General features: G+C 37.9%; 1 protein-coding gene across 4 annotated transcripts; it reads right to left on the bottom strand.

Moving 5' to 3' along the window:
• Window positions 1–1,777: 1,777 nt before the first annotated feature.
• On the bottom strand, window positions 1,778–26,859 carry PSEN1 (presenilin 1). 4 transcript variants are annotated; one of them, XM_039704919.1, is made up of 12 exons: window positions 26,369–26,859; window positions 24,308–24,451; window positions 22,553–22,591; window positions 19,474–19,730; window positions 18,083–18,224; window positions 14,473–14,540; window positions 12,664–12,884; window positions 10,726–10,824; window positions 9,367–9,450; window positions 8,355–8,528; window positions 6,230–6,348; window positions 1,778–5,922 (listed from the first exon to the last, which is right to left on the bottom strand). In XM_039704919.1, exons 2-12 carry the CDS (start codon window positions 24,389–24,391, stop codon window positions 5,767–5,769), a joined length of 1,443 nt encoding a protein of 480 aa, XP_039560853.1. In that variant the 5' UTR covers window positions 24,392–24,451; window positions 26,369–26,859; the 3' UTR covers window positions 1,778–5,766. The 4 variants fall into 4 exon arrangements, with proteins under 4 accessions (XP_039560853.1, XP_039560849.1, XP_039560851.1 ...); XM_039704915.1 differs by lacking the exon at window positions 26,369–26,859 and having other exon boundaries at window positions 22,553–22,677; window positions 24,308–24,456; XM_039704917.1 differs by lacking the exon at window positions 22,553–22,591 and having other exon boundaries at window positions 5,334–5,922; window positions 26,369–26,857.
• Between the last annotated feature and the right edge of the window lie 65 nt (window positions 26,860–26,924).

Raw genomic sequence — 26,924 nt, 5'->3', positions numbered from 1 at the left:
TCCCTCTAAATTGTTGCAGAGTCATCTGGTCTATCAGCCACTGCTTACAATTCTTGTGTAATCTGCAAACGTGCTGAGGGAACACTCCTTTTCATCATTCAAACCATAAATTAATAAACTGAACAGCACTGACCTCAGTACTGAGCCCTTTGATATACCACTAATGATTTGCTTCCAACTGGACTCTGTGCTGCTGGTCACAACCCTGCGAGCCTGAGCACCAGGGCAGTTTTCAGTCCATCTCACTATCCCCTTATCTAACCTAAACTTCATCTGCTTCTCTATGGTAAGGTTATGGGAAATGGTGTGAAAAGCTTTACAAGTCCAAGTAAACAACATCAGCTGCTCTCCCCTCATTGAGCAAGACATTGTGGAAGGCAAAGAGGTTGGTCAAGCATGATTTTCACTTTATAAATTCCTGCTAGTTACTCCCAATCATCCTCTTGTCCTTCATATACTTGGAAGTGCTTTCCAGCATGATTTTCCATATCATCTTCCCAGGGACTGGGGCAAGGCTGAACAACCTGTAGTTCACCTGCTCTTCTTTACTGCTCCTCTTGAGGATAGGACTTAAATTTGCTCTCGTCCAGTTTCCAGGAGGCTCTCCCAGCTATCAGGACCATTTAAAGACAATTGAGAGTGGCCTTGCAATGACATCAGCCATCTCCCTTAGCACTTACGGCTGCAACCTGTCAGGCCTCACACACTTAAGTATACCCAGTTTGTCTGCAAGCTCCCTAAGCTGACCTCTTCCACCCAGATCTACCTCGTTCCAGATTTTCCCTCTGGCCCCAGTGATATGGGACTCTTAAAAGCCAGTCCCACCAATAAAGACTGAGGCAAAGAAGGCAACAAGTACCACAGCCTTCTCCATGTCCTTTGTCACAAGGTACCCTGCCCCATTCAGCAGGGGTGGGGGAGAGGGGCACCTTTATTTCCCAAGTCTTCCTTTTGCCATTATATAATTGTAAAATGCCTTCCCATAATTGCAAAATGTTTCCCTTCTTCTTGCCCTCTACATCTCTAGCCAGATGCAATTCTAGAGGGGCCTTTGCTTTCTTAACACTAGCCCTGCAAGATCAGAAAACAGCTCTATGCTCCCTTTGGGTCATCTGCCCCTGCTTCTACCTCTTCTCCATCTCCTGGTGGGGCTCAGTTACACGGCTCATCCACACGGCCTCCTACCACCTATACTTCACTTTCTACTTGTCAGGATGGACTTTTCTTTAGGTCTTTAATGCAGAGACAAAGGTTAACCCCTGCCCCCCTTCAAAAAAAACCAACCAAACCCTCTTCAATAGAAGTTAGTCAACTTAAACAAATCTGAACTTTGCAGTGAATACTTTTCCAAAACAAGAAAAACTCAAAGCTCTTCCGTTTCAATCATATTGATAAGAAATCAATTTCAAAATAACAATACACAACACTGTTCATGAAGTGTTTTCTTTCTGAATATTCTATGTATTTTTCTGGTAATCTTCATTGTGCCAGCTGGTGTTTCAGTATAATTCATTTTTCATGCCTTAATTATACCTTATGGGTGCTTTTGCAAAAGGCTTTGACTGACTCTTTAAAGGAACACAAAAAGTAGCTTTTGAAAGAAAGTAATTCTACAAAAATCAGTTGAAGCTCTATTGGTGGGAATTATAGCAGCAACTTAAAATGCCTTAAGAAAGAAATCCTACTCATTAAATGTTGAATAAAAATAACTACAGTGCTTATGCCTCCAAGAGCTTTAAGTGATGACTTTAAAATAATGTAGTAAAGGCAAAATGAATCAGGATCCATGCAACTTTTATTTTAATAATTAGACAAATACAGGAAAATTTGCAGTAATCTATCAAAACCATATCTTATCAAGAACCGGAAAGATGTTTAAAAAACATTCACATTTAATTCAGGTTATGTACAAACCAGTGTCTGTAAAAAAGAAAACAGCAAATGCTTTGAGTGTAAAAGAATTCCATTCTAGTTCCTGTTTCAACATTTCCAATGACCAAGTTACCACTGAGATGCAATCACAGTGCAGACATGTCCCAAAGTCTATTAAACCTGTTTCAACAGCACTGTCAAAGTAATTTTTGAAATAAAGCATTTTGCTAAGTTTTGTTGAACAGTACCATCAACCCCAAAGTTACTTCTGCATATTTAATCCTTGACCACACTAATGGCAGAAGAGTTGTCATCTACAGGTCCAGAGTCCATGAATCTGTATGTCTATAGGAACAGATATATATCTGTATATCTGAGAAGCAGCAGCCTCCAATGCCTGAAATAGCCTGTGTCTGCTTTGTGCATTGAGAAGATCAGCCATTTTTAGTGGAGCACAGCCCTTGATTTTTTTGGCTCAATGAAGTCATCATCTACCCATCCAGAACTATCATTAATGTGTTGCAGCATTACATTCTTACACCTTCAGGATGCACCTCACAGAGATGACACTTGAATTTGAGTGTGACCATAATAGCCATACACAGGTAAAACAGCACCCTAAGCCTTTGCTGTAAAACCAACTTCCAGGGGTCTCTTTCTTTGCCCTGGATTAAATCCCCCCATAGAAGGAAAAAAAAAAAAAAAGAGAGAGAGAAATGCAAGTGCCTGGAATTTAGGAAAACTATTATGTCTTCTCATTTATATATTGAATTGAATCTTAGCCAAAGAAGGAGACCTACTGCTGTAAGTTGAAAGGGGAGAGAAAGCTACTGTGATAGCCAGTTTCAAATTATGAACCCTGGAACAGCCACACAACAGCTACAAGTCAAATCTGCCTGAGCACAGAAGGCATGAATCTCCTCAGCTAACAGCATAGTTCTTTCAGAGCTACAGCCTAATGTGCTGTCATTAACATACTAATTTAATAATAATGGAAACTCTCTCAAAAATGTAGACTACTAATGAGAAATCTTTCAGTTACAACAATCTAACTGAGGTGAATCCTCAAATTAGATCAGTGTTTCAAGACAAAGAAAAGTGACACGACCTTCACATTTGTGTAGTAACAACCCAAATGCAAACAAAACCTATTGGCCACTGAACCTTATTTGGACCTCTGTTCTGAGATAATCCTTAGCTGCAAGATCTCATCTGAAACACAAGCTACCATGATTTGGCCTTGAAAATTTCATCTGGTTTTTGAAGGTGTACCTAAGACCTGGTAATAAGCAGTGTACTTTAACACATAGCTACTTATAAAAGCAATTTCCCTTCTAAACCTATTTTGAGATTCAAACAAACTTGAACAGCTTCTGTGAATACAAATTTTATAGTCTCCACCACTGTAACTCTACACTAGCTCAGAAATTAACACTTCAGAGTTACAGAAGCAGCTCTGGGAAGTGGAAGACTGGCAGTTTAGTGTTGGAAGGTTCTGAGCTCTTCCTTGGGTTGCACATCTAACACCCATTCAAGTACATGAAAAAGCTTTTGTACATTTCTACATATTCTAAAGCAACTCTTAATGGAGGTAATGCTCCCCTGATGCATATCGAAGCCAAAAAAGAAATAAGAGAGATGACTTCTGCATTTAAGTCAACCCTTAACTGAGAGCCAGCTCAGATACACAAATGCTAGCAATGCCAACTCCTAGCAAACCTATACAATGGTTCTATACAATGGAACTATAGCTGGGATGCTCAATAAAACATATGAGGGATTTCTTTTAGCTCAGGAAAAGAACAAGTTACAATGGCATAAAAACTACTCAAAGTCTTGTTAAAAAAAAACCAAACACAAAAACTAATCAAAAAATGACAACAGAGATCTGTAAAACCCTCACCAACCAACCTGTTTTAAGTCAGACTTCATTGCAACAAAATATGGAACAGTAATTTAAGCTAGAAAACACAAACAAGTTTGACTTGAAAAGTCACTGTGAGCAATTTTGATATAGTTGGTTTATTAATGCTATACACAATGAATCAGCACACAAATGAGATGAATAAAAATACTTTAGATGAGACAAGACGATGTATTTTATGAAATGTAAATGCTAACACTACAGTTAACAAGTCATACTGGAAAAGACATATATTACTAAGGACAATCAAATAAAGCCTTTCTTGGTTTTAAAGCAGATTTATACATCACAGTCTTTCTTTCTTTACTTGGGCAATGGTCAATGAGCATCTCTGATGTTTCAGTCCTATGAACCTATAGGCACTGAAATAAAACCCCAGGGGAAAAAGGTAAAAGGAGCTAGTGTTAGGATTTTGACAGTTGCTCTACTTGGCAAGGACTCCAGTATCAACATGCAAGTAAAATGGAATGCCCATCCACTCCCTATGGCTCCCAAGAAAAAAAACACTACTTGTACACAGTAAGAATTTATGGCAAAACCAACTTCATCTCACTCATCTCATTTCCAAGCCATTATTCATAAAGGAGTTTTTTCAAATGAAGAAGAAATCAGAGTTTAGCAGTTTTAAGGTTTGAACAGACCCTTCTTACAACAAGTTCCAGATCTCCTATCTTCTTTTCAGTGATAATTGTCTTTCATTTTGCCAATTACCAGCTCCTCACAAGAGAGGTAATTAAAGTGAAGAGAGCCACAAATTTTGCTCCTTAGTGACATTAAGCAATCTCTCACTTAACTTAAGCATCCTCATCAATAAAGATACTGCACAAAAAAAAAATCCTTGCCAGCCTGAGGTGTTAGACAGCTGAGTGACCAATACACAGGTCAACAGAACTCTAAACCATGTTTTTGATGACCAAGAATTTCAATGATGCAATAGAAGAGCTCCTAATAGCACTTTGATCTCTAGATCTGGCAAGCTAAACTCCATCTGGGATTGCTGCAAACACCTACTTATTTCATAACAATGTCAACAAGAAGGAACATCCACCAGTGATGCAGTCCGTGCTGTTGGTGACTATTTTCAAATGTGGGGTTTGAAATGGTGTTCTAGCAAAATTATTAGCAAGAGCACGAAGAGTAAGTCTCAAAACTGCTTTTTAATGTAGTTTATTAACCTTTTAGAATGTAGGATCCAAATTAGGACCTTATGATCCTCTACTGCCAAATAATTCAGTCCAAGTCTAAGCAGCTAAATAAACAGGAGCAGGTGTACAGGAGGTGCACTCCATGCTTGAGAATGCAAAGTATTAAAACTGAGAAGAGGTCCTAGTTCCAGTGTGGGAAAGGAGAAAAAGTTTTAGATTTACTAAACCAAACACACTCAGGCACAGAGGCTATGAAGTCATGGAGCACTCTTAGAGTGACAGTACTTTCTCCCTTTGTCGAATTGCTACAAAGTCCTTTCCTGTTACACAGTCAGGACTCCACTGGCAAAATGTCACTGCTGAAGAATTCCAGATTGGGCTCTCTCTCTTCAAGCTGTTATAGGGACAAGTTCCATGGGATTTGTCAGCTTCCTCTGTTAACATCAAGGAAGTCCTGAGCACCCTTAGCGCTGTGAAAACAATCAGCCTGTGGTAAGAGATCACGTTGCTGGTGGAAGCATTAGCAATTTTCACACAGGTGGTCCTTACCAGAGATATGTATATCAGATGACCTCTGATATAACAGCACCTGGCTTAGACTGGCCATCAGGAAGAAGCCACTTTCACACAGGAAAAATCATATGGTGCCCAGTGCAGCAGTTGTCTCAGGGAAAAAACCAAACCAAAAACCACCATTGGAGGAAGGTGTAATGATTCCGCCTTGGAATCTTGAGTATTTGACTTCAGTCTCCCTTGAGAACTGAGGGAAAACCATTTTTCCTCCTCCCAGATTTGCTACAGATATCCATTTCAGAATCATGTCTGCTAGATATAAAATTGATGGAATGCTAGCTGGTCCATAAATGGTTGCACCAAGTTATCTGTAGCAAAGTAAAAAACTAGCCCAAATGTTATGGAGATTGGAAGAGCTGGTAAGGCCTTCTTAAAGATGGCAAGAAGCAGAAGTGTAAGGCACAAACCCTAAGGAGAAGAAAAAAACAAAACAAAACACAAAAGACAAAAGGAGAAATTAGGGAACTCTGACAAGCAAAAAATTATATAAAATATATGTATGTATAAAGGTTAATGCTACAGGTTATGTTTTATGTCTTCCTAAATTAAAGGCTTTAGTGACAGATGAACAGCCAATAAAAATCACTGCTAAAGTCCTCACCAGTTTTCAGTCTGGCCACCCAATAAACAAGATCAAAGACAAAATGCAGCAGTTACACTTTATCCTTGATGAACATTAGGAACTATCCCTGTTATAATTTTACATTATACTCACAATTAATATGGCTACAAAACATGCTAAAGTTGTATTCCAGTCCCCACTTGCTGTTGCAGAGGCTTTGCCAACGAGGACACTGTAGAAAATGAAGTCTCCTAAACCGAGCTTTACTCCTCCTGCAAAGTGAACATATGGAAGCATTAAGTATCAGTCTACTAATACTACATGTCAGTAATTATCAAAGAATAATATATATTTACATTAACTATTAACAAGACTTGCTAAAAATAACATTTTGTTTTCAAAATTAGTACTACTCCTGAACTAAGTGATAAACTCCTGTGAAACAAGATGGCTTAGAAATGCTACACTACTCAATTAATTCACCCTTTAATTAGAATTTGCTTATGCTCCTATTTTCCTGGACATATAAATGCAGTATATACAAACTCAGATATCTGTAATTTTACTTGTGGAGGGGTGTCCACTTTTGGTTGTCTTGTCATATTCAACAGAATACTGAAGAGCAATTCCTTTAAGCTGGCTGAGGGAGGAGAAAAAACAAATCCCTTGCACAAGATATATTTTTTGCCAATTAGAAACCTATAAACTGCAAAATATTCCACTGCCTTCCCAATTTTCCTAGAGAATTCTTATGCAGGTAGTTCTTAAAAGCACTTGTGTGTAAGTACAGAGCTTATCACAGAGGCAAAAACTCAAGATACTTAGTCCAACATGTGAAATTTAGGAAAATTCATTCATTTATTCTTTTAACTTATTCTTAAAGTTATTACCACTTTAGCAACTGGAAGCACAATACTCAATTATTTCTGCAAGCACTGTAAGATTTCCTGAATGCCAGTTTACATTCTGAGCATTTAGTCCAAGATGTTAATTAAGAAAGGCCAGCATCAGGTGACCAGCTGTTTTCATGTGTCCTGCTGATTACTTTCCACCTCACTACAGTCCAGCCCAACATTCATTTTGGAGTTCCAAGAGGAACTAAGAACATCAAAACATACGTGGATGTCTGATTAATTATGGAGGTGGGAGGAGAGGGGAAAGGAAAAAGGAAAAAAGGGAGAAAATGCATAAAAGAAAAAAGGCAACCCTACTCTCTTTCAACAGGCCTCCAATAAAATGCCTGGAACAGTGCATTCATGAAAATCTCTTAAGCACTAAAACACCCTTAAACTGCTGAAACAGACCTTCACTGCTTCAGACTTGTAGCAAACTAATGTTGGCTGACAAGTCTGACTGGATCATTACTCCTCACTGCAGGAATACAGGAAGGAGAAAATTATTAGCCTGGCCAGACAAGAGTTTTAGTTAAAAAATTAATTGAAATAGCCGCTTTGCTAAAATTTTTGCATCACAATGTTATCTTCTTAAGCTCTGGAAATTAAAAAGGATTTGCAGCATGCGGAACTTGGACTTTTTTAGTAAGTAAATTTTAAAACTCTTCTTAAAGTAGAAATCTCTGTATTTTTAAACAGAGGAGCACCTGATCATCAGAGGAAGCAGCTGCACCTGCTAAAATATGGCAGTATCACATGACAGGCACACCCTAATTTATTTAGAGCTTTGCATACCTAATAGCAGCTTGAACTCCAACTGGAACTCATGAGCCTGTTAAAACAGGTATTTGAGTACTGATATCACATACTTTCCAAAGATATTTCACCTTATCAACATGCTGGAGAAAACTAAGTAAGCCCATTGCATTCTGCATTAATTTCAGTCTCCAATCAGGTTTTAAACATTGCTTCCTACCAAGTGGATTACAGCAGTTTAATCTTGAGGCATAAAAAGCCTGTTAATGACTCCATTTACAGGGCCTAAAATCCAAAAGAGGTGATACACAGCAGAACACTGCATGAAAAAGACAAAGGCTAATGCAACTGACCATGTAATGTCTGAAAACAGCTTGTGCAACAGAAGTTTTGAGCTGTGTATCAAACTAAAGAGCAATTTGGCCAATATTACTCACCCCTGCAACAGAATGAAACGCTACCAAAAAGCAACACCATTATTCCTATGAGGCATATCAGTACTCATCAGGAGCAAGTGCATCTCTTCAGCTTGCTAAGAGCTCACAGAATCCTGCATCTGTGCACTCAGGATGCCTGACTGACTAGCTTCAGATTCAGTAAGCTTTTCAGACAGAGTAGTCCACACTCACGTTCTTCAGGGTCTTCACTTGTTTGAAAGTTGCTGGATAGAGCCTGAACAGCAGCACGTGACTCAGGTGTTGATTCAATGGGTCCTATTCTGTTGTCCCTCTGTTGCTGCCATTCCTGACTAAAGCCACCATCATCTGCTTCAGCATCTTCATTCTGGGTCCGGCTTGCCGGAGCTCAAAGGAAGAAAGGCATTTAAGACTCCTCCAAAAATGTGCCTTCTAAAACATGAAAGTCTCTCTACATATAACATCACAGAAGAACAGGATAGAAAAAGGTACTCTATAATACTTAGCAACATCTACAGTGGCACACAAAATCACAAGCCATCCTCTCTTAGGATTTTAATGTTTACTTAAACATTCAGGAGTCAACATACATTCTGCAGTCACAGCACCTACATGTTGCACTCAATCCTAGTATTCAGGAGTACATCCACATGAAAGTGGAAGTTCTGTGGTGACCTAACAAAGACCACAATTTAAGGAATAAACTATCATCTAATATTTAATTAGCTTCTTTAGTTGACATTGACAGCTTAATTTTCCAGTAAAATAGAAAACTTTACTGAAAGTTACATATACATGGACACCTTCAAGCATGTTCAATTCAGAAACTGCACTCTGCTTTAGTAACACATATAAATAAACAAACTCCACATTTTAAACACTATCTGCATAGCCAGAAGGGCTAGGTGTATTTCTGTTTAACACAAGTATAAATGAGTTGGTATTATACTGTATCATCCCAGTTTGACAAGCAGTTGAGCTCAGTTGATAGTTTTATGTTGAGTCATTTCAACACCAACATCCCAGAGCCCAGAAAAATGAATGCAAGAACATTTACTGCACAATAAGTAAACAATTCTTCAAGTCTTGACAGACCCATCATTCTTAATTAGAATTAATCTTTCATTCTACTAGAGCACCCAGAACTCTTTAAAAAACTAAAAAACAAGTATCCAGAAACATGTATTCCAATAAAGTGACAAAGGTTTGTCAAAGCAAAGCTCACCTTGTTTACCAAAAGCAGAGTTTTTGGACTTCCGTTGGGCTTCTGGATCTTCCTCAGCCATGTTCACAAGCCATATCATTGTTGCTATCAAAGAAATGCAAACCACAACAGCATAGCTAATTGTATCTTCAGATGTATGAAATTCTGCGATAGTGCCAGCATCAATCCATTATTTCTCATTTTTCATGGTTTTTTTGGATACAACTATCTTTTCCAACAGGCAATTTTAGTCTCATTAAAGCACAATAATATCTGGAACACAGCCAGTACCAGCAACAACACATTTACAAAAACTGGTGAATAAAATTTATTTCTACTAGATTTTGAAAAAAAAAAAGGCAACAGCTGTTGCCAGACAAATTACTTCTACATATGAGGCTCACTCTGAAAATCAAGAATTTCTTTACTTTTTTTCCTTATTCAGTTATTTTATCTGCAAGTAAAAAGGTCTCTAAACACTATTAGAGAGTTATGTCAATTCAGAGGCAGTATCTATATCAAAGTTAATTGTTCTCTGCCTTCACCATCACAAAAAATCCTCCAATCTGGAGGTAACCAAATGTTGTTACATCTAAAAGGTATATTTTAATTCAAGCTCTCAGTGTTAACCTCTCCTCTCACAAAACAGAGTAACAGGAAGCTATGCCACATTTTACTGATGCTGTGCAAGTGTGACAGATAAAGAAAGTCCTCCCTTTCTCCACTGTAAGCTTGTCTCTGAAGTGGCCAGACTGCAGAACACTTCCTGCTTTCAAATACAGGCCTGTCTGCAGCACCAGCAGCATAGTGACTTATGATTAGCCTTTTTCACCGTTATCCAGCAACATGGAACTTCAGAAACAATGGAATTATGTACTAATTGATACACAGGTCACAAAAGCAACTTGAATTCAATAGGTTATTTTTCACAACTGCAGGGAGAAACAATTTACCAAAGAGGACAAGCCATTGAGAAAACAGTCACACAAACAAACCTCTTTCTAGTAATTTCTCACATTTCTTATACTAAGACACAGGTTATTTAAGGACTGAAAGCTGGTTAATATTTTCTGGAAACAATTGCTTCCTTTGAACAGGCTTAATTCACAGCCTAAGGACATAGTACTTTATCCAAAACAAGGTCTGTTACCATTCTTCCTGTTTGTGTTTTGGAACAAAACATGTTGGTTTTTATCTTGAAATGTCTCAGTCAGATGATGTTCCACATTTTTCAGTCAACAGTGAAACAAAAACGGAGGCCCAAGTGAACAGATCAAGAATTTAGCTGAAAAGCATCTTATTAAAACCCAGAAAAATTAGAAGATTGCTTCAGATGAGTGGGTGATTGCAAGCTTAAAGAATTTAACAAAATGTACTTACAGGAGTAAATAAGTGCTGGAAAGAGAGTTTCATTTCTCTCTTGAGCTGTTTCAACCAACATACGAAGAGGACCTTTAGGACACAGGACAGCAATCAAATCTGAAAGGAAAAGCAAACAGATCTTACATCCCTGCAGACATAGTTACATTTCTTTTCTGTAACACTTGGAGAGACTAGAAGTAAGAAAATGCACCCTGAATAAAGATTTCAAAGACAGCCATTGGCCACAATTCAGTATCCTACAGCAATGCTTTTTAATATTCTCAGTTATGCAACCTATTTTACATATTATTCTAATATGCATACAAATTTTAAAACATTATATTCCTCACTTACGATATTATGCAACTGCAAATGTGCCTGTGCCTATATGTTGACCTGTGAATAATTCAAGAAAGCTACTCTTCAACTACCATCTTGGAAATACCCAAGCTTGCCTTCTATTAGGAAAGCTTTTTGTAATCTAAGTTTAATGCTAAAAGAAATTTTAAGACAACAGGTGAAGCTTACTTAATTCTTGTGAAACAGGCATATTGGGATAGAGAGCTGTAACATTGCTACTGCCTTTTGCACTTGTCCACTCACCATATGTCTTTAAATTAATTTGAAACTCAATCTGACACTGAAAGGAACAGCTGACTTGTCAGGAGCTGTGTGCTGCTCAGAGCAGGCCTTCTGCACCTGAGCCAGCTGCCCTGGCACCACTGCTGGTCCCACTCCAGTAAACAATGGGGTTGCAGGCTTTGAAAACTTACATCCCCTGTACTCAAAACAACCACATCATGGTCTTGGAAAATCTCGAGTAATTTTGTTTTGCTATCACTGAATAAAGGCTGAATGCTTGAAGCACTCAGATTCGTTCCAATTGCATGAAGGGTGGAAATAGGGCTGGGGGATGGGAAGTTTTTCTTCATGTGCTTTGTGATCAATGGGCATACACACAGGGGACAATTTTCCTCTCCCTGAAGAAAGAGGACACTTAAGGAGTACACTGATGTATCAGAGCTAATCAAATCTTATCAACCCCTGCACTTACATCTGGACAGATTCTCAGTCTTTATTATGATCAGTGACTATGAGAGCACACATTCAGCACACTTACATGCCTCCAAAAAATTAAAATTAAGAGCACATCTTCACTTATCTGTAATGTTTTAATTATGTCTAAGTAACTGAATTTTAGTCTTGCCTGGAAATTAAATCAGTATTTAGGATACAGTGATCTTCTTACCAAGTGCTCAGTGCCCCCTAAAGCTTTATGGAAAAACTACAGCTAGGTTCCTCTCAGCCATCATTCTGAAAAAGAGCAGCATGTGACAACTACAATGAATTTAAAAAAAAAAAAGCCAATGAAACTGATCTCACAACCACATCATTCTAAATATAAAATGACTTTGAGCAATGCAAACTGCTCTTAATCCTTACTTCTTTCTTTCTCACTATATTATCAGGTATGGATCAGGTTGTTGTTTCTATGTCCACAAATTTGAGCAAGTCATAGGTTGGGCAAATCTATATTTCTATGGCACTGTACAGAAATGACAAGCTCCTAAATTCTGAATGTAAAAAGGATTCCAAAGATTCTTGGGCAAAATGAGAAGCTGAAAGTTCTCCACCTTCATAAAAAAGATCAAAATGGGTCTCTCATCTCTTCCTCTCTTGAATTACCTCAGCTCTCCTCCCCAAAGAATCTATAGAGAGTTCAGGAAATGTGAAAGAAGATGGGATCATACAGTAATACAAAGCCCTCAGCTGCAGGGAACTGATCTTAGTTTAGGATCACAATCTTATTTATAAAGTCTGCAATCACCTTATCTGCTACTTTGGATGATACACACAGACTTTTTTTTTAAGGTCTAGTCAGAAAAATGAAAAAGTCAGGGAACAAAAGAAATTCCCACCACAGGACCTGTTACTGTGCCTTGCTCCCACACTTACCATACACTGAAATGACAGCCAGGATAAGCCATGCAGTCCATTCAGGAAGGTACTTAATGAACACCAAGGCCATGAGAGCGCTTATCATAATGAGATATGCCTGCTGGAGCCGAAGAGGACCCTTCCAATGGATACAAATCATTCCCACAACACCAAAGTTCCAGATCATGAGTGCAACCGTAATGTAGTCCATGGCAACATTATATGTCTTAAAAACCTCACTAAAAAAAAAGAAAACAATATAGATGGCATTTGCTTGAAACAATGGAAACAAATTACAGATGCAAACTTCAGAATATCTTTAAAAAATTTTTCATATTCAATGTATAAATGTAAAATTCTTTCTCCAATTAATGCTTAACTATAGGATACATTTTGCCAGTATTTGCTTCACACCAACTCTTTTGCTTTTTCAAAAAATTTTGTTAAGGTTCTATTTTCTTCTCAGTCAAGGCAGAAGCTGACAGGAAAGGACATTACTGCAAAATCAGTCATTTTGATTATGCTCGCAACTTTTAAAAATCAGAATGATCAGAACTTGTGAGGTTATAACGGATCTTTAAAGGCAGGCAAAGATCTCTCTCTACTAACACGCTGCCTGTAGAATGCTTTGATAACTTTAAGGATACATGTTTGTTCTATTATTCCCCATAAACACTGAAATAAAAAGCTTTATTTTTGGATGAACCATGTCCCTGTCACACCAAATAACTATAAACTAATTAAGAACCTCAAGAAGCAAAACCAAAATAGACAAATGCCATCACCAAGTGACAGGTGATTTCTGCTGACTCAAGGGAAGAAATGGTTGTGAAGGCTTTTTGCAGAATCTTCTGCTACCAACTCATCAAGCCACTAAGAACCCTATAATTTGCATAATACTTTCCTCCAGCAAACTTGTTGTCTGCAGCTGCCAGCTGACCTTTGAGCTGTACAGTGTTAACAGGACATCCCTTACTGGCATCATGCATAATTGGTCTACAAACTGCCTCACTTTCTGAACCTCTGGCAAAAGGAAGCCAGCACTGCTGTAAGGCAGCAGAGACAGATGAAGGAACTGCCTTGTATTTCAAAAGCCATTGTTAGGGTTAGAGAAACTACTGACCAAAAAGGCATCACAGATCACATTTAGCAAAAATCAGTGACTGAAGGAAAGATCACATTCTCCTTCCAGAGATCAAATCAAATAAGCTGCTTCAAAGAGAAGTGTTTGTTACCAAGTGGCATAAAAACATATAGAGTATAATAATTTCATTACATAACTCTAGTTAGAAACCCTGAGGAGGCTGCTCATTTTAGACAATACTGAGTATTTTGGCCAAATTTTCTTGATGTCTGGACATGGGCATGCTTCCAAATTTGAGAAGAAAAGCACTGAATGTGTTTTGGTGAGATATTTTCAGCTGACTCCACCACGTCCATGCAGACAGCCTTTGCATATACAGCTAACAAAGCCATGATGCAAACAACTGCCCTTGAGTCACATATCAATGATAAATTAAGTTATCAGAAGACATGTCAGTGGAACAAGCTCCTCCCAAGATATGCTTATTCTGATAAGCAAGATGTGCTTATTCTGGTGATGCATGCAATAGACACACACACCATCTGTACCTAATCAGGTGCATTACAAACCTATGAATCACTCTGTCTTTTATGTGTACTCTATCAGCCTATACAAAACTAAAAAATTTACGGCAATAGCTTACTCACTATCATTCCTCTTAAGATTCAAGGCCCAGTTCTAAAATAAATACATACATAAAGTGATATATGAAAAATAGCATATTAATGGTTTAGTTCACTTACCCCAGGTAGATGAATGAGAAAAAGAAAAGCAGCAAAAGAGAAGAAATGATAAGCCAACCATGGATCACCTGGAAAAGAAGATATCAATACAGATGTTTTTAGACTTATTATTTTAAATTTAGCATACATTAAAAGGCTTTTAAGGTTATTTTTCCTTCTGTTTAAAGCAAGAAAATTATTTAAGATATCTTCCTCTTTGGTTGGTGCTACATTCATGTTTAGTCTATGCACATTGGTGTATTTAACTTCACACTTACGAATTTTAAATGCTTTGTGAACTTTCAGTAGATGTTCTTTAGCTCTATTGAACACTACTGTTTGTGTATTTTTAGACCATTTTGATACCAATGGCATTACAGCATAGCAGAATCATCCAGCACGAACACAGATGGAAAACATGATTCACTTTTGTGCTGCTCTGATTTCAAGCAACTTTCAGAATGCAGTTATAAAATGCTGGAACCCAGAAAAACCTTCAGTACTTATCTGCTGAAATGTCACTGATGAATGACTATATAAGGATTTCGATATTCTCTATCAGTCATCTACAGACATAATTCCTAATTTTGATATGACAGCAGACTTACATGCCCAACAACTGAATAAAGAACAGTTCAGTGATGTACTCAGCAGGGCCACTCAAAGATTTAAACCTTGAAATGACAGGCACTTAGACTTTGCACTGACAGAAGTGCACTCTTCTGGTATTTATCATGCAAAATGAAAAATCCACGACTGAAGATCTCTTTAACTCCAGTAATATCTTAATATCTCTTAACTGAGAATGAACATATATTTGTCGAAGTCCCAGCACAGAATCTCTTTTATAAAATCTGACCCAGCATTACAAGTAGACAACCCGTTAGCAATAATCTAGAAATAAAAGCTACATAAGGAATCCTGCTTTCAACAGATACAATCAGTGGAAAATTACCTGGCTAAATTTGCTATATATGTACACCAGATTAAACTACTTAGAAGCTGTTAAAAAATGTGCTATCTTTGTCCTCTTCTTAGAGATGTATAGAACGCATCTGATGTTCTTAAAATATTTAGCAAAAATTAGCTTAAAAGTAAAGTGCATATGCACAAAGACCAAAAGAATCACATTTAAGTGATGCAACCAGGACTCTGTGACAAATCAAGAATCCAGCCATTACAGCTAGAAATTTAGTACATTGAGTCTAATGACACATATTTCATATACATTTTTAAAATTTCTGGTCATTTTTGAAACATTCACTCTCCTCCTTTACACTGCTTCTCAAAAGAGGTTAAAATTTAACTTTCAACCTAATAAAATCTGTCATTTAACCTCCTAATCTAACAGACTTTTGCTAGTATGTTCTCAAAAAGACTCAAGAAATTCCCACACACAATAAGCACCTGTAAAGGTGCCTGTAAAGATGCTGCAGGAAAATGCCTAAGTGTATCTGTCTCAGTATTTCAAACTCTCACCATTAACAGCAAGTGGGAGAAAGAACCTTTCAAAGGTGAACATCAGTATATATTGACTCAAACAGAACCAAATTTTCCAACTACTTCTAGAGCTACTAAGCAGGGATCTAACAAGAGTAATTTTATTCCTCTGTAAAGTCAGTTGAAACTACTTTAAGAAAACAGCAAAGAAAGCTCTCCCGTAGTTTTTGTATTTGTAATATAAGCTCTTAAACTCCTATCACTTAAGAAAATAAAGTGAACAGTAATGTTTCATCCCAAAAAAGTAGTGAATGCTGACAGTGTCAAACACCAAGGTCACAGTCCAGTTAACTTCTACACACTTTGCATAACTACTATCAACAGAACCAGAGGAGGTAGTTTCAAGAGTTGATCTAAGATGCTTGCTTTATTCTCAGTATGTATCTCATTTACTATAGCATTTTCCAGATCAGGGGGTCTCTTTTCTTACAAGTGACTTTTCTAGAGTAATTCTTGTAAGTTTTGCTTGCTGTTTTCCTAGCAGGATACCACAACAGGATTTTTGACTTCTAATTACAGATTTTTCATTTTTCATTTAACAACAACTTTGACGCTAATTGATTGCTGGTACAAATTTGGCTTTATCTGCTACAACTTGAATAAAAATTAAGGATGGGCTGCAGGATGCAGAGAATTAAAATGAGCTACAGCAGTCAGACTTTGGTTAGGCAGAGTGAAACAACGAAGGATGCAGAGAATAATAAATTAAAAAGAAAAAGCTAATCAAATACAATCCCTTTCAAAGATGCTGTTTTTGGTTAGACTGAAGAGCTAGAACCAGGATCATGCTTAACATATCATGTACAAGACAACCACAGGAAACTAACAACAGTGAAGTTGAAGTAGTATTTCCTTTCTTCAAAAGAGTTTTCAGATATAAATCTTGTGAGGAGAAGCAAATTATCACTACTAGATGAAGACTTAATGTTCTTTCATTATAAATTCCATTCCTCATAATCTGGACTACAATCTACATATAGAACTGAAGTTAAAATAGAACTTTATTGCAGGTAGCTACACTTCACAGCATTCTGATATAGCAGCATAGAAATATTCTGACAGGAAATTAAAAAATAAGTTAATAATTAAGTGTAAATAGCATAAAATATAACCACAGGAAATTTATGGTATGTAATAATTCTAATTTTTAGTAGAAAAATTATTTTTGTATGGAAAATATGCTGTTCTTTAAAAGGTTAAGAAGGAAAACAGAAATGTGAAAAGCTTAGTGAAAAGAAGTTGTTGCCTTCAGCACCTGAGGAGAACCAAGTGGCTACTAAGGAACCTAGCTAACATTAAAATGAAGAGCATTGCCAGTTTAACAAGAGCAATTTGTCAGTTCAGATGTAATACCACACTATAATAAAAGTGAAGGTCCATATGTCAAAAATCAGTATACCATGATGTATACAGAATCAGGCAAAAATAATTTCCCCTGCCACTCAACAGATAATTTGTAAAGACAGGAAGACCAAAACCACTGTTCCCTCTTGAAAACAAAATGAAATGAAGCAAACCTTTGAATCCCACTATGTGTTTTACAACTGATTCAAGGTCCTGGCTGCATACTGAGAAGCTTTATTAGGCTAAGCCTTGTCAAATGGATCATTAAGACCAAAACAAACCAGGAATTTTCATGGACAACTCCTCCCATGCAAGTGGCACTGCAATTAATTATGCTAAGCCTGGACTTGCCTAGATGACATCATTACAAGATTGAAGCCTTTCACAAAGAGCCTTAGAGTCTCAGTGTTTGCCATACGAATATTGCCTGGTGTGTACAGCCACACACACACTGATGGGAGACATCTGTATCAGGGACAGGGAGGGAGAGGGGGCCCTCAAAATAGGACCAAGTCTGTCCTTTTTATTTCTTGACCTCAGAGAGATTTCAGTGCATAAAAATTTCAAAAAAATAGAAGCAATGTATTTCTAACTGACAGAACAGATGGCAGTGATAGCATTGGGCCTTTGCCCTGCTTTGTGCCAAATGAACAGAAGCCACAAAATTGAAACGGTGAATTAAATCACCAGTTCTGCTACTTTCGCTCACTCATCCTTGATAAGCCTTCATTTTGTTCCATTCTCTATATAATCTGTACTAATAAATAAAACTAGCACAACTACTTACCTTGTAGCACCTGTATTTGTAAAGCACAACCAGGAGGATGGTCATGACAATGATAACGCTGATCATGATGGCTGCATTAAGAATAGAATTCAAGGCTCTCTGTCCTACTGTCTCTGTCTCTTCTGTGAAAGGAGTGTAGATGCTACAAAAACAAAAAGTCAACTGAAATTACACTGAATGCACTGATGTTTCTGGTATGTGAGGCCAACATCAAACAAAACTGCAGTAATCTTTCAATTCGGAGCTGTAAAAGCACATCTATTTTCCACTAAGGCAAAACTTGAAAGGTGGCATAGTATCATATCAGGCAAACTTGAATTCCTTAGAAGACCTGCCCTTCCTACATTTTTAGCTTACTACTGCTTTGTGCTTTGTAAAGCAGATAAAGCCCACAGCAGCCTACAGTTTGATATGGCTACTCCCATGCTGTGTGTCTCTGCTACTCTCCCACAATACCACTCATGTGCTGACCAGTGCAGCTGGAATTTCACCTAGGGATTCACCACGAAAGGCTCCTCTGTGATTTCAATAACACAATGCATGGGCTCAACTCACTTTTTCGTAAAGAAATACAATCTCCTGAGGCAACTACTTCATTGTGGGGTGGGAAGGAGACAGAGAGAAAACACTCATTGTAAGAAAAAAAAATGACATGCTTATATTATACAACATTTCAAAGCCAAACACACTCTGAATCATTCTGTCTAAATGTTTTCACAGTGGAACAGATCTTTAAGGTCTATTCTAACTCTTCAACATTCTGTGATTCTATGACTTGCTGCAGTTTCTGACAGGCTCAGTATTCTTCCTCTGCCCCCTTGCTCTCAAATCAGCTTTCACTGGAATTGAGGGTTATTTTGGCAACATTAATATTTTACCAAAATGCCAAAAACTTCTACAGAAACATCTGCCAGGACAGAACCTCTTGAAGTTATATTCCCCTTGCATTTGAATTTCTTTATCAAACAGCATGGGCAAACCAGAACATGGCATATATGTTACTTCATTAACACTAGTAATTTTGTTCCTTTTCCAAAACTCTTGTATTCTAGCATAGTACAAGTGCAATGGCTTTGGCTTAAGATGGTGTTTATTTTATAAATACCACAGAGCATGATAAAGTATTAAAATGAGGATGAGGATTTGAATCAAGCAATAACAACCAAGATATAATCCCCACTGGTCACCAGACAAACAACTAATGTCAACAGTACTGCAAAGAGAAGCGTCTGGTTTCTGGAAGGAATAAAACAAAACTATCTTTGGATTGGAGAAGGGGAAAACAGAGGAAAGAGGAAGTTCACTGCTTGAATCAGACTCCAAAAGAATTGAGAGTTTGAAGAAAATTATCTAAGTCCACTAAAAAGTTAGGGGAAAATACTGATACATACAGCTGTCCATCCTTGCGTGTATAAAAGCTGACAGACTTGATAGTTGCAACAACAACCACCATGCAAAGCGTGACAGGCACAAACAGCATAATCACATGTTTTGCCCCATATTTCAGTGTTAGCTCTTCATCTTCTTCTTCATCTTGCTCCACCACCTGCTGAATGTTGTTTTGTGGCTGCCCATTTGTCTCAGACTCGGCATTGTCATTTCTTCTGCGCTCACTATTATCATGGCGACGTCTTTCACTGTTGTCATTCTGCAACACATAAAAACCACTTCCCTCAGCAACTCTCCAGAGTCATGTGCTTGTACCTTAAGCTAAAGATGACCCTGAGGAGGAAACATGTAAGATAATATTTACTGCCACAGCAGTGAACACTTGCCACAGCAGGGATTGAAACAGTAATAATTAACTGCATCATAGTTATTAAAAGAATGGGAGCACAGGGTCATGTTAGAAACATTTACATTAAAAACAGTCACAAGTAGGCTGGCAGCATCTGAAGAGCCATTCCTTTAAAAAGAATTTTGAAATATGAGTAAAGGCATCTTTTTCCCTTTATCAAAGGAAGCATAACAGTAGAATGCCTGTAACTTGAAAAGAATCAGCTGTACTGACCCTTAAGAATAATGCCAAACACATTTAGGATTCCCTCTCCATGAAAATCCCAAGAAAATGTCTCCTTGCTTTACTGTGTTACTCCCACTAGAGTATACTAAGTAGAAACATATATTAAATTGGATTTTCATGAGATATGATGTTCTCATGTTTTTAGTATGAATGACACAAATGATGATCAAACTCAGGTTATTCTCGGTCTTCAGACTGCTATTTGATCCCAAAGTTTCAGTATGGAAAGTTAAGCATGCAGATTTTCTTCCTTCCCATGGAAACTACTGCCACATCCTTTCACTGATATTGAAGAAATTCCACCACTCTTATCACAAATATGGAAGTGCTTCCTCTCCCGCCTAACACTGAAACATGAAGAGTGTAACACATGGAACATCAAGCATATAACTCAAACACCAACACAGAGGTAAACTTCCAATGGAAGCAAAAGCACAAACTGGGAACATCACCTATTAGTAAGTGATCAGGCCTGCACTCCAGGCTCCTGGTGTCACAAATATTTTGCACCCTCTTCAAGAAGCACCATGGGCAGGGGGCATTCACCTTTTCTATGTTGTGTGCACGTACAGAGAGCACAACAGGAGAGTGATCTATGCTTTACCTTTTCTGGACTACAAAGAAACAAAACCATTACCAGACACACTAAACAAGCACTAAAATGTGACAGTTGATATAAACCACTCATTTTTTTAGTGTATTACCATGTCCAAAATCAGTGCTGTACTGTTCAAATTCAAGAAGTTTAATACAGGAGATAAAAATACTTTTTTATTTCTTACCAAATTAATCTAATTTCTTCTGAATTACTTCCTGCAGAACATTTCTGTTTGACCAAATGCACTAAAGCAGCATTAGATTAAAATGTACAATAAACTCAAGGATACCTTTTGCAATGTCTTTAAAATATCACTCAGTTTTCTTAAAATTGATCTGGACAAAAGACAGGGCACTGAAAAGAACTTAACGATTTTTTCCTTAAGTATTCCTACTCAGGTAATTTTTTCCTTAAATGTGCAATGTTAAAGTCTAATTACCTGACCTCAGTAGCATTTCCAAACATAACTACTGATTTCTATCTCATTAATTCACTGCAGTTTTTCAATAAATCAATAATAATTTTAGAGATTGTCTCTATAGAATTTTCCCAGCCCCACCCTCAGAAAAGAGACGATGGTAAGTACACACTCAGAAACTCCTAGTGGGGTTTTTAAAACACCTAAGTGATTAAGAAGCACAAGTCCCTGGACTTTGAACTGTAAATACTGACACTGCTAAAACCCTGGTTGAAGCTTTACAACTTCCCCAACTCATGAAAAATTTGCTTTTACAGAGCAGTACAAAGTAATAATATGCACCAAATGCTCTGCTTATTCCTTCCTTTTTTTTTGTGGTATCCTCATGATCAAGCTCAGCAGGGTTTCAAGATCTGTCCTTGAAAAATCTGTTTCATTTTTCAATAAGGAAATAGAATGTAAGAGGAGAAAAAACTCCAAACTAAAATTGTTTAAATTAAACAATTAAAACTAGGACACAAGCAGATTTTTACAGTCACGGTTTTAACCTTAGTTTGAATTTACTATCATTAATTTGAAATATGCACTGAAAAAGATGCTGGGATCAAAATTATTTCTTACTAAATGAAAATTTTATTATAAATCACTTGGCATTTTGCATAAAGTCCTCACATACAATTATTGAAAGTCAGATAGAAATGGGAATAAGGGAGAATGCAAATAAAGAGATCATGTTTAATTAATCTGAAATGCTGGCCACAACTAAACCAATTTCTGTACAGATTACAGCAGAAATGTAACATTTTTCACTTTGATAGTAAGATACTCCATTTCTCTCAGTCTACAGAAAGACAGCAATAAAATTAAGCATCTAAATAAACTGCTTAAGATGATCATAAGTAACAACACACTGGAGATGAACACAGTCTTGGAACTCTGCACAAGCAGAGCAAACCGAGTCCTTCGGTTTCTGCACACTTGCCAAATGTGTCGCTTTTTCTCTGCTGTAATAACAGTCTTGCATGAGGGAGCACTTACCCCAACTCTGGAACAGAAATATATTGAAATAAGTTAAAAATCTACAGCTTCACAGAGCAAACACAAAATCATCCAAAGGAAAAGCCTGATCAAGTAGTAACACCACTACAAAAACCTGTTATATCAAACAAAGAGAAAAATGGAAGAAATTAGACCAATATGTATCATTTCATTCCCTTCACTAGCTAGGAACAAAGATGCAATCAAAAAAGGCCTTTACATACTAAAACACAGTGCATGAAAACCAGATCAGCATAAAGAATTACACAAGTTATTCTCTCATTTGCACTTAAAGCTAGAAAATAAGCTGTCCTTTCAGGCTACTAAAGTGTAGCTGAATGTGACATGCGTGTGCCCCACTGCTTAAAAGAACAAAGTGCACTTATATCCTACCTGATCAGTATTAAACAGAGCAGAGGCCATGGACTCTTGCTGAAGTGGAAGCAAAGGAACAGACTCTTCACTTTCCTCAGACATAGTTAAAAGTGAAAACTCTGAAGCTAAAAAGTCAGTAACACCTGTTGTAACACCGTAAGCAAATGTAAGTTACGAACTACGCGCTTTCAGGTGAATAAACAATATCAAAAGCAAATGATAGTGTTTCTTACCCTATCAGGAAAATAGTTAATAGCAAACCCAGACCAATGCCCCTGAACCAAGAGATAAAAACTTAGCATATTTGATAAGAAGTTTTTAGCTATTAAATCCAGATTTATCCATTGAGGCAGACCACCATGCCTGACAGTGGGCATGGACTTCATAAGTTCCCATACACCACTGATGTTAAAAGGTCATTATGCAGTGGCAGATATTGAAGATTGGGTTGAACTCTTAGTGTGTGACTAGAAGAAGAGATAGCAAATTACAGCACTTAGGGATTTCACATGCTGACTTGTTAGCCACAGAAGCTAGTATACTTCAGCAGGAAAGGACTTTTGTAGGTATGTACAAAAACAAAATAGATGTGTAAGGGGGAGAAACATCATTATAACTTAGTATCAAAACTACAGTTACTTAAACTTGGAAAGAAAAGGCACAAGTAGCAGTTATTCATCAGCACAGTCTGTTAGTGAGAAGAACATAGAACCCTTTGCTGGTAAGGAGCACCACCAAGTTATCTGTAAGGATAGTGAGCCCACAGCTTATTACTGAGCTCTGCCTTTTTAATCTGGCAGAAGTTTTCAATAATGATTAATCTCTCACCTGTCCAAGAGGAAAAGAAATCTTTTTCATTTCCTCTGAAGTAAAATGAGAAGGGACGCAGTAGGAAAGTTCCCACTTTTCTAATTTTTCACATGCTTTATATTTTTATTGGTATAGCATGATGAAGCTAAAAATCTGAGGATTTTTCAAAATTCTATTTAAACTGCCGATTGTACAGAAGACTTGAAGCAGGAATCAGAACACTTTCTTGAACTACTGCTATAGAGACATTTACAAGTGGCCCAGCCTCACAAAAGCATTTCCATGCCACAAGGAAACCTGATATTCAAGAGCTATAGCAGGAACAAAGAACGGTGTGACAAGTCTAAGAGCCTGGGGCACCACACCCAAGTAGATAATCTAAACCTGATTTTTCCAAAATACATATGGTACAATGGTATAGTTTTAGCAACAACTATGTGCTTAGATATTTCAAAGCAATCATATAAAACTTCAGGTTTTGAGTTCCTTCACCCTCAAAACCTCAAGAACCAGGAGAGCACCTTGAAAATTATTCACAAGTAAGACAAGACAGAGCTGTTCTTCCTGCAGAGGAACAGTCCTCCAGCAATGGCAGTAATAAAACCCAGGCTTCAACCTCCACTTAGACTAAAATTAACTCTGTGACTGAGAAACCTGTGAACCAAGCAGACCACAGCCAGGCAGATCATGAGAGCTCACTAAATACTGTAAATGTCAGTGTTTGATACCAGAGTGTCTGACCCTTTTTTTTTTCCCCTTGATGGCTTGGTCACTCCAACACCACTTTAAACTGGGGGAGGTCTTATTTGTACATAAAAATGAGTTTAGAACATCATATATTTTGCAGCATATTTCTTTTGGCACTGCTTATCACCACAACAGTTCAGAAAGAAAAAATGAATCCCAACAAACTATTTATCCCCATTTAACTGCTAGCAGGTACTAAAATTGTTTGTTACATACGGTGTTGCTGAGGTGGGTATCAGGGAAGTTTTCTGTCAGCTGCCCATGCTGAAACTGGGGTAAATGTGCAGACAGCTCTGTCATTGGGACAGTCCTCTGGGAATCACTTATTTCCACACAAAATGGACCTTTCTTCTTGAGATGCTGAAAAGAAAGAGATGTGTAAAAAACCTTTGTTCTTAACATGAACAGGTTTCCCTCCCCTCCCTACTCCAGTTTCTGGAGTTCACATATACCAAAGACAACCATTCTGTATTTAATCATGATATCAAACTATCACATCTACTAAGAGGTCATAATAGGGATTTTCCAGCACTAAAATAAGGGCCTCTTAAGTGTTATCAAATTAGTTCATCAGCTACAGAAATCAGTCAGCAACAAACTAATAATTTAAACAGTTTTTCATTCCTTCTTGTGCAATAAAAGAGGAGCATTGCATACTTGCTCAGAGCACAACTTCCATGTTTTATCTCAGCAGAGCACAATTGTTCCAAGTTGTTCTGTTTTGGACTACTGATAAATTTAACAGTAATTTTCAAGGATGACTGAGTTACACTTAACTATTTAAAATATAGACAAATCTTTAATACTGTTATGCTACAAAAGTGACCTGGTGCTACACAAGACAGTATTTCAGCTGAGCCTCAAGAACTAACATGCATTCAGTTCCATTTATGTACCAGCTACATCTACATGCCACATGTATGTAACAGCTTTCTATGTTCTTCCACAAGAAAGTTAGATAAGAAAATTGTCCTGTGTGAACTGTATGTTGCATAACAAAAGAGGATACAGCAATATAGGGGAAAGAGGAAGTCTGACTGACCTAACTAAATTTCAGGAAAGAGCTCAATGTTTTTAAGAGAAAATGAGCAGGCCTAGATAAATCACAGGCTTGGCAACATAAAAAATAAATAATCAATACACCTCAAGGGTGGAGTGCCAGTCCATCCCAAGTGGCTCCTACCTTGTGTGAATTTCAGCACTCACCAGAACTCTACACAGTAATTTTACTCACTAAAATGGAAGGAAACAAACCCAGGGAAAGAAAACAAATATTTTTCTGCTGCTTTAGTATACTCAGCTAATGTATTGAGAGATCTTGAAAAACTCTTACAACAGAGGACATCACAAAGCAAAGCCTCTCACTTTTGGCAGCAGCAAGACACAAGCACTGCAAGACAGCATTGTATTTAAAGAGAGAGCTAAGCCTATTTTCATAAACAGACCAGAAGCTGTTTATTTATGAATAAATATGTACCTAGCAAGACCAGGGCACAGTGCTTACTAACTTTGGGGGCTAACTTAGTGAAGAGCCAATAGGAAGACACACCAATTTAACAAGTCTGCTGGGAGCAAGCAAATTGTTTGGAAAAAGAAAGTGTAGTACTCACTAGAATAACTCCCTTCCACATCTGCCATTAAAAAAAAGGCACATCTAACTTAAAATATAACTTAAATGTAGGATCAGATGAAAATAAATATTAATTACACTGCTCCTACTTTTAAAATTTTACTCTAATTCTTTGGTTGGGCTACAGAATAAAAACAATGTTGTTTCAAGGCTGCTACTGGTAGTAATTATCAGGGACAAGGCAACCACAATGGAAAAAAATGAAAACTTTCAACCAGATGTCAACTATCAGAATGAGATTTTTCACACAGCAGCATGTTAAAATTCTAATTAAATTACTGGAGAGAAAACCAATTGAAACACCAACCACAAAATCCGGCTTATAGACTGGTAAAGAAAGCCAGCACAAATCCAGCAAACAAAAAACCCTCAGCGACTGACGAGCAGAGAGAATCAGAAGACAGGGAGGAGTAACTAATAGAGTTGCACCAAAGTCTGAATGACGGACCTCAAAATTTATGGTTTGTTAAAACAGTTTCTTTTGAAAATGGATTCAGGACATCTTCCCAAACAACTTTATTTTATATTTCTAAATAAATGAAATTTTTATTTGAAACGTAACTATGAATGAATGAAATTTATAAATGAACTGTGTATATACAGACACAAACTAAAACTTTGCTTGTTTTACCTGGAAAGGGACTCACCAAGACATTTTTTTTCTAATGAAGCTGTTAATGTTAAAATAGCCTGTCTAAAAAAGTTCTTCCTTGCTTCCTTTGGCTTTCCTAGGTCAGAACAACAGGAGTTACAACTGTCGCTGTCATGTGCTTACATTTAGCCTAATAAACAGAGGTGGCACGCCAAGTAAGCTGCTCGCAGAAGAGAAAGCAAAGCAAGTATCGATCAGACAAACGCGGCGCGGCTAACCCGTGCTTTCTCCCTCCAGCGAGCAGCAAGAAGCAGCTGCCAGCGCTATGGGGGCACCCCCGCCACCCGGCCTCAGCCCTGCCTCGGGCCGGAGCAGCCTCGCCGCAGACAGCGCTCCCAGCCCCTCGGAGGCCTCCGCGCCGCTGAGGGTGCGGGTCAGGCCCCGGCCCGACCCCGCTCGGTGTCAGCAGCTGCCCAGGCCCGGCGCTCCGGGCAGCGACACGGACCCTCCCCGGCCCGTGGGCGTGTGCCGCAGGGCTCGCCCGAACACCGGGCCCGGCCGTCCCCGGCGGNCGCTCGCTTCCGGCCCGCGCCCCGCCCTCCGCCGCCACC

The sequence above is a fragment of the Passer montanus genome, unplaced genomic scaffold (assembly GCF_014805655.1).
Source record: "Passer montanus isolate IOZ18808 unplaced genomic scaffold, ASM1480565v1 scaffold18, whole genome shotgun sequence".
In the NCBI taxonomy this organism is placed as follows: Eukaryota; Metazoa; Chordata; class Aves; order Passeriformes; family Passeridae; genus Passer; species Passer montanus.
This window is presented reverse-complemented; position numbering and strand designations above follow the sequence as displayed.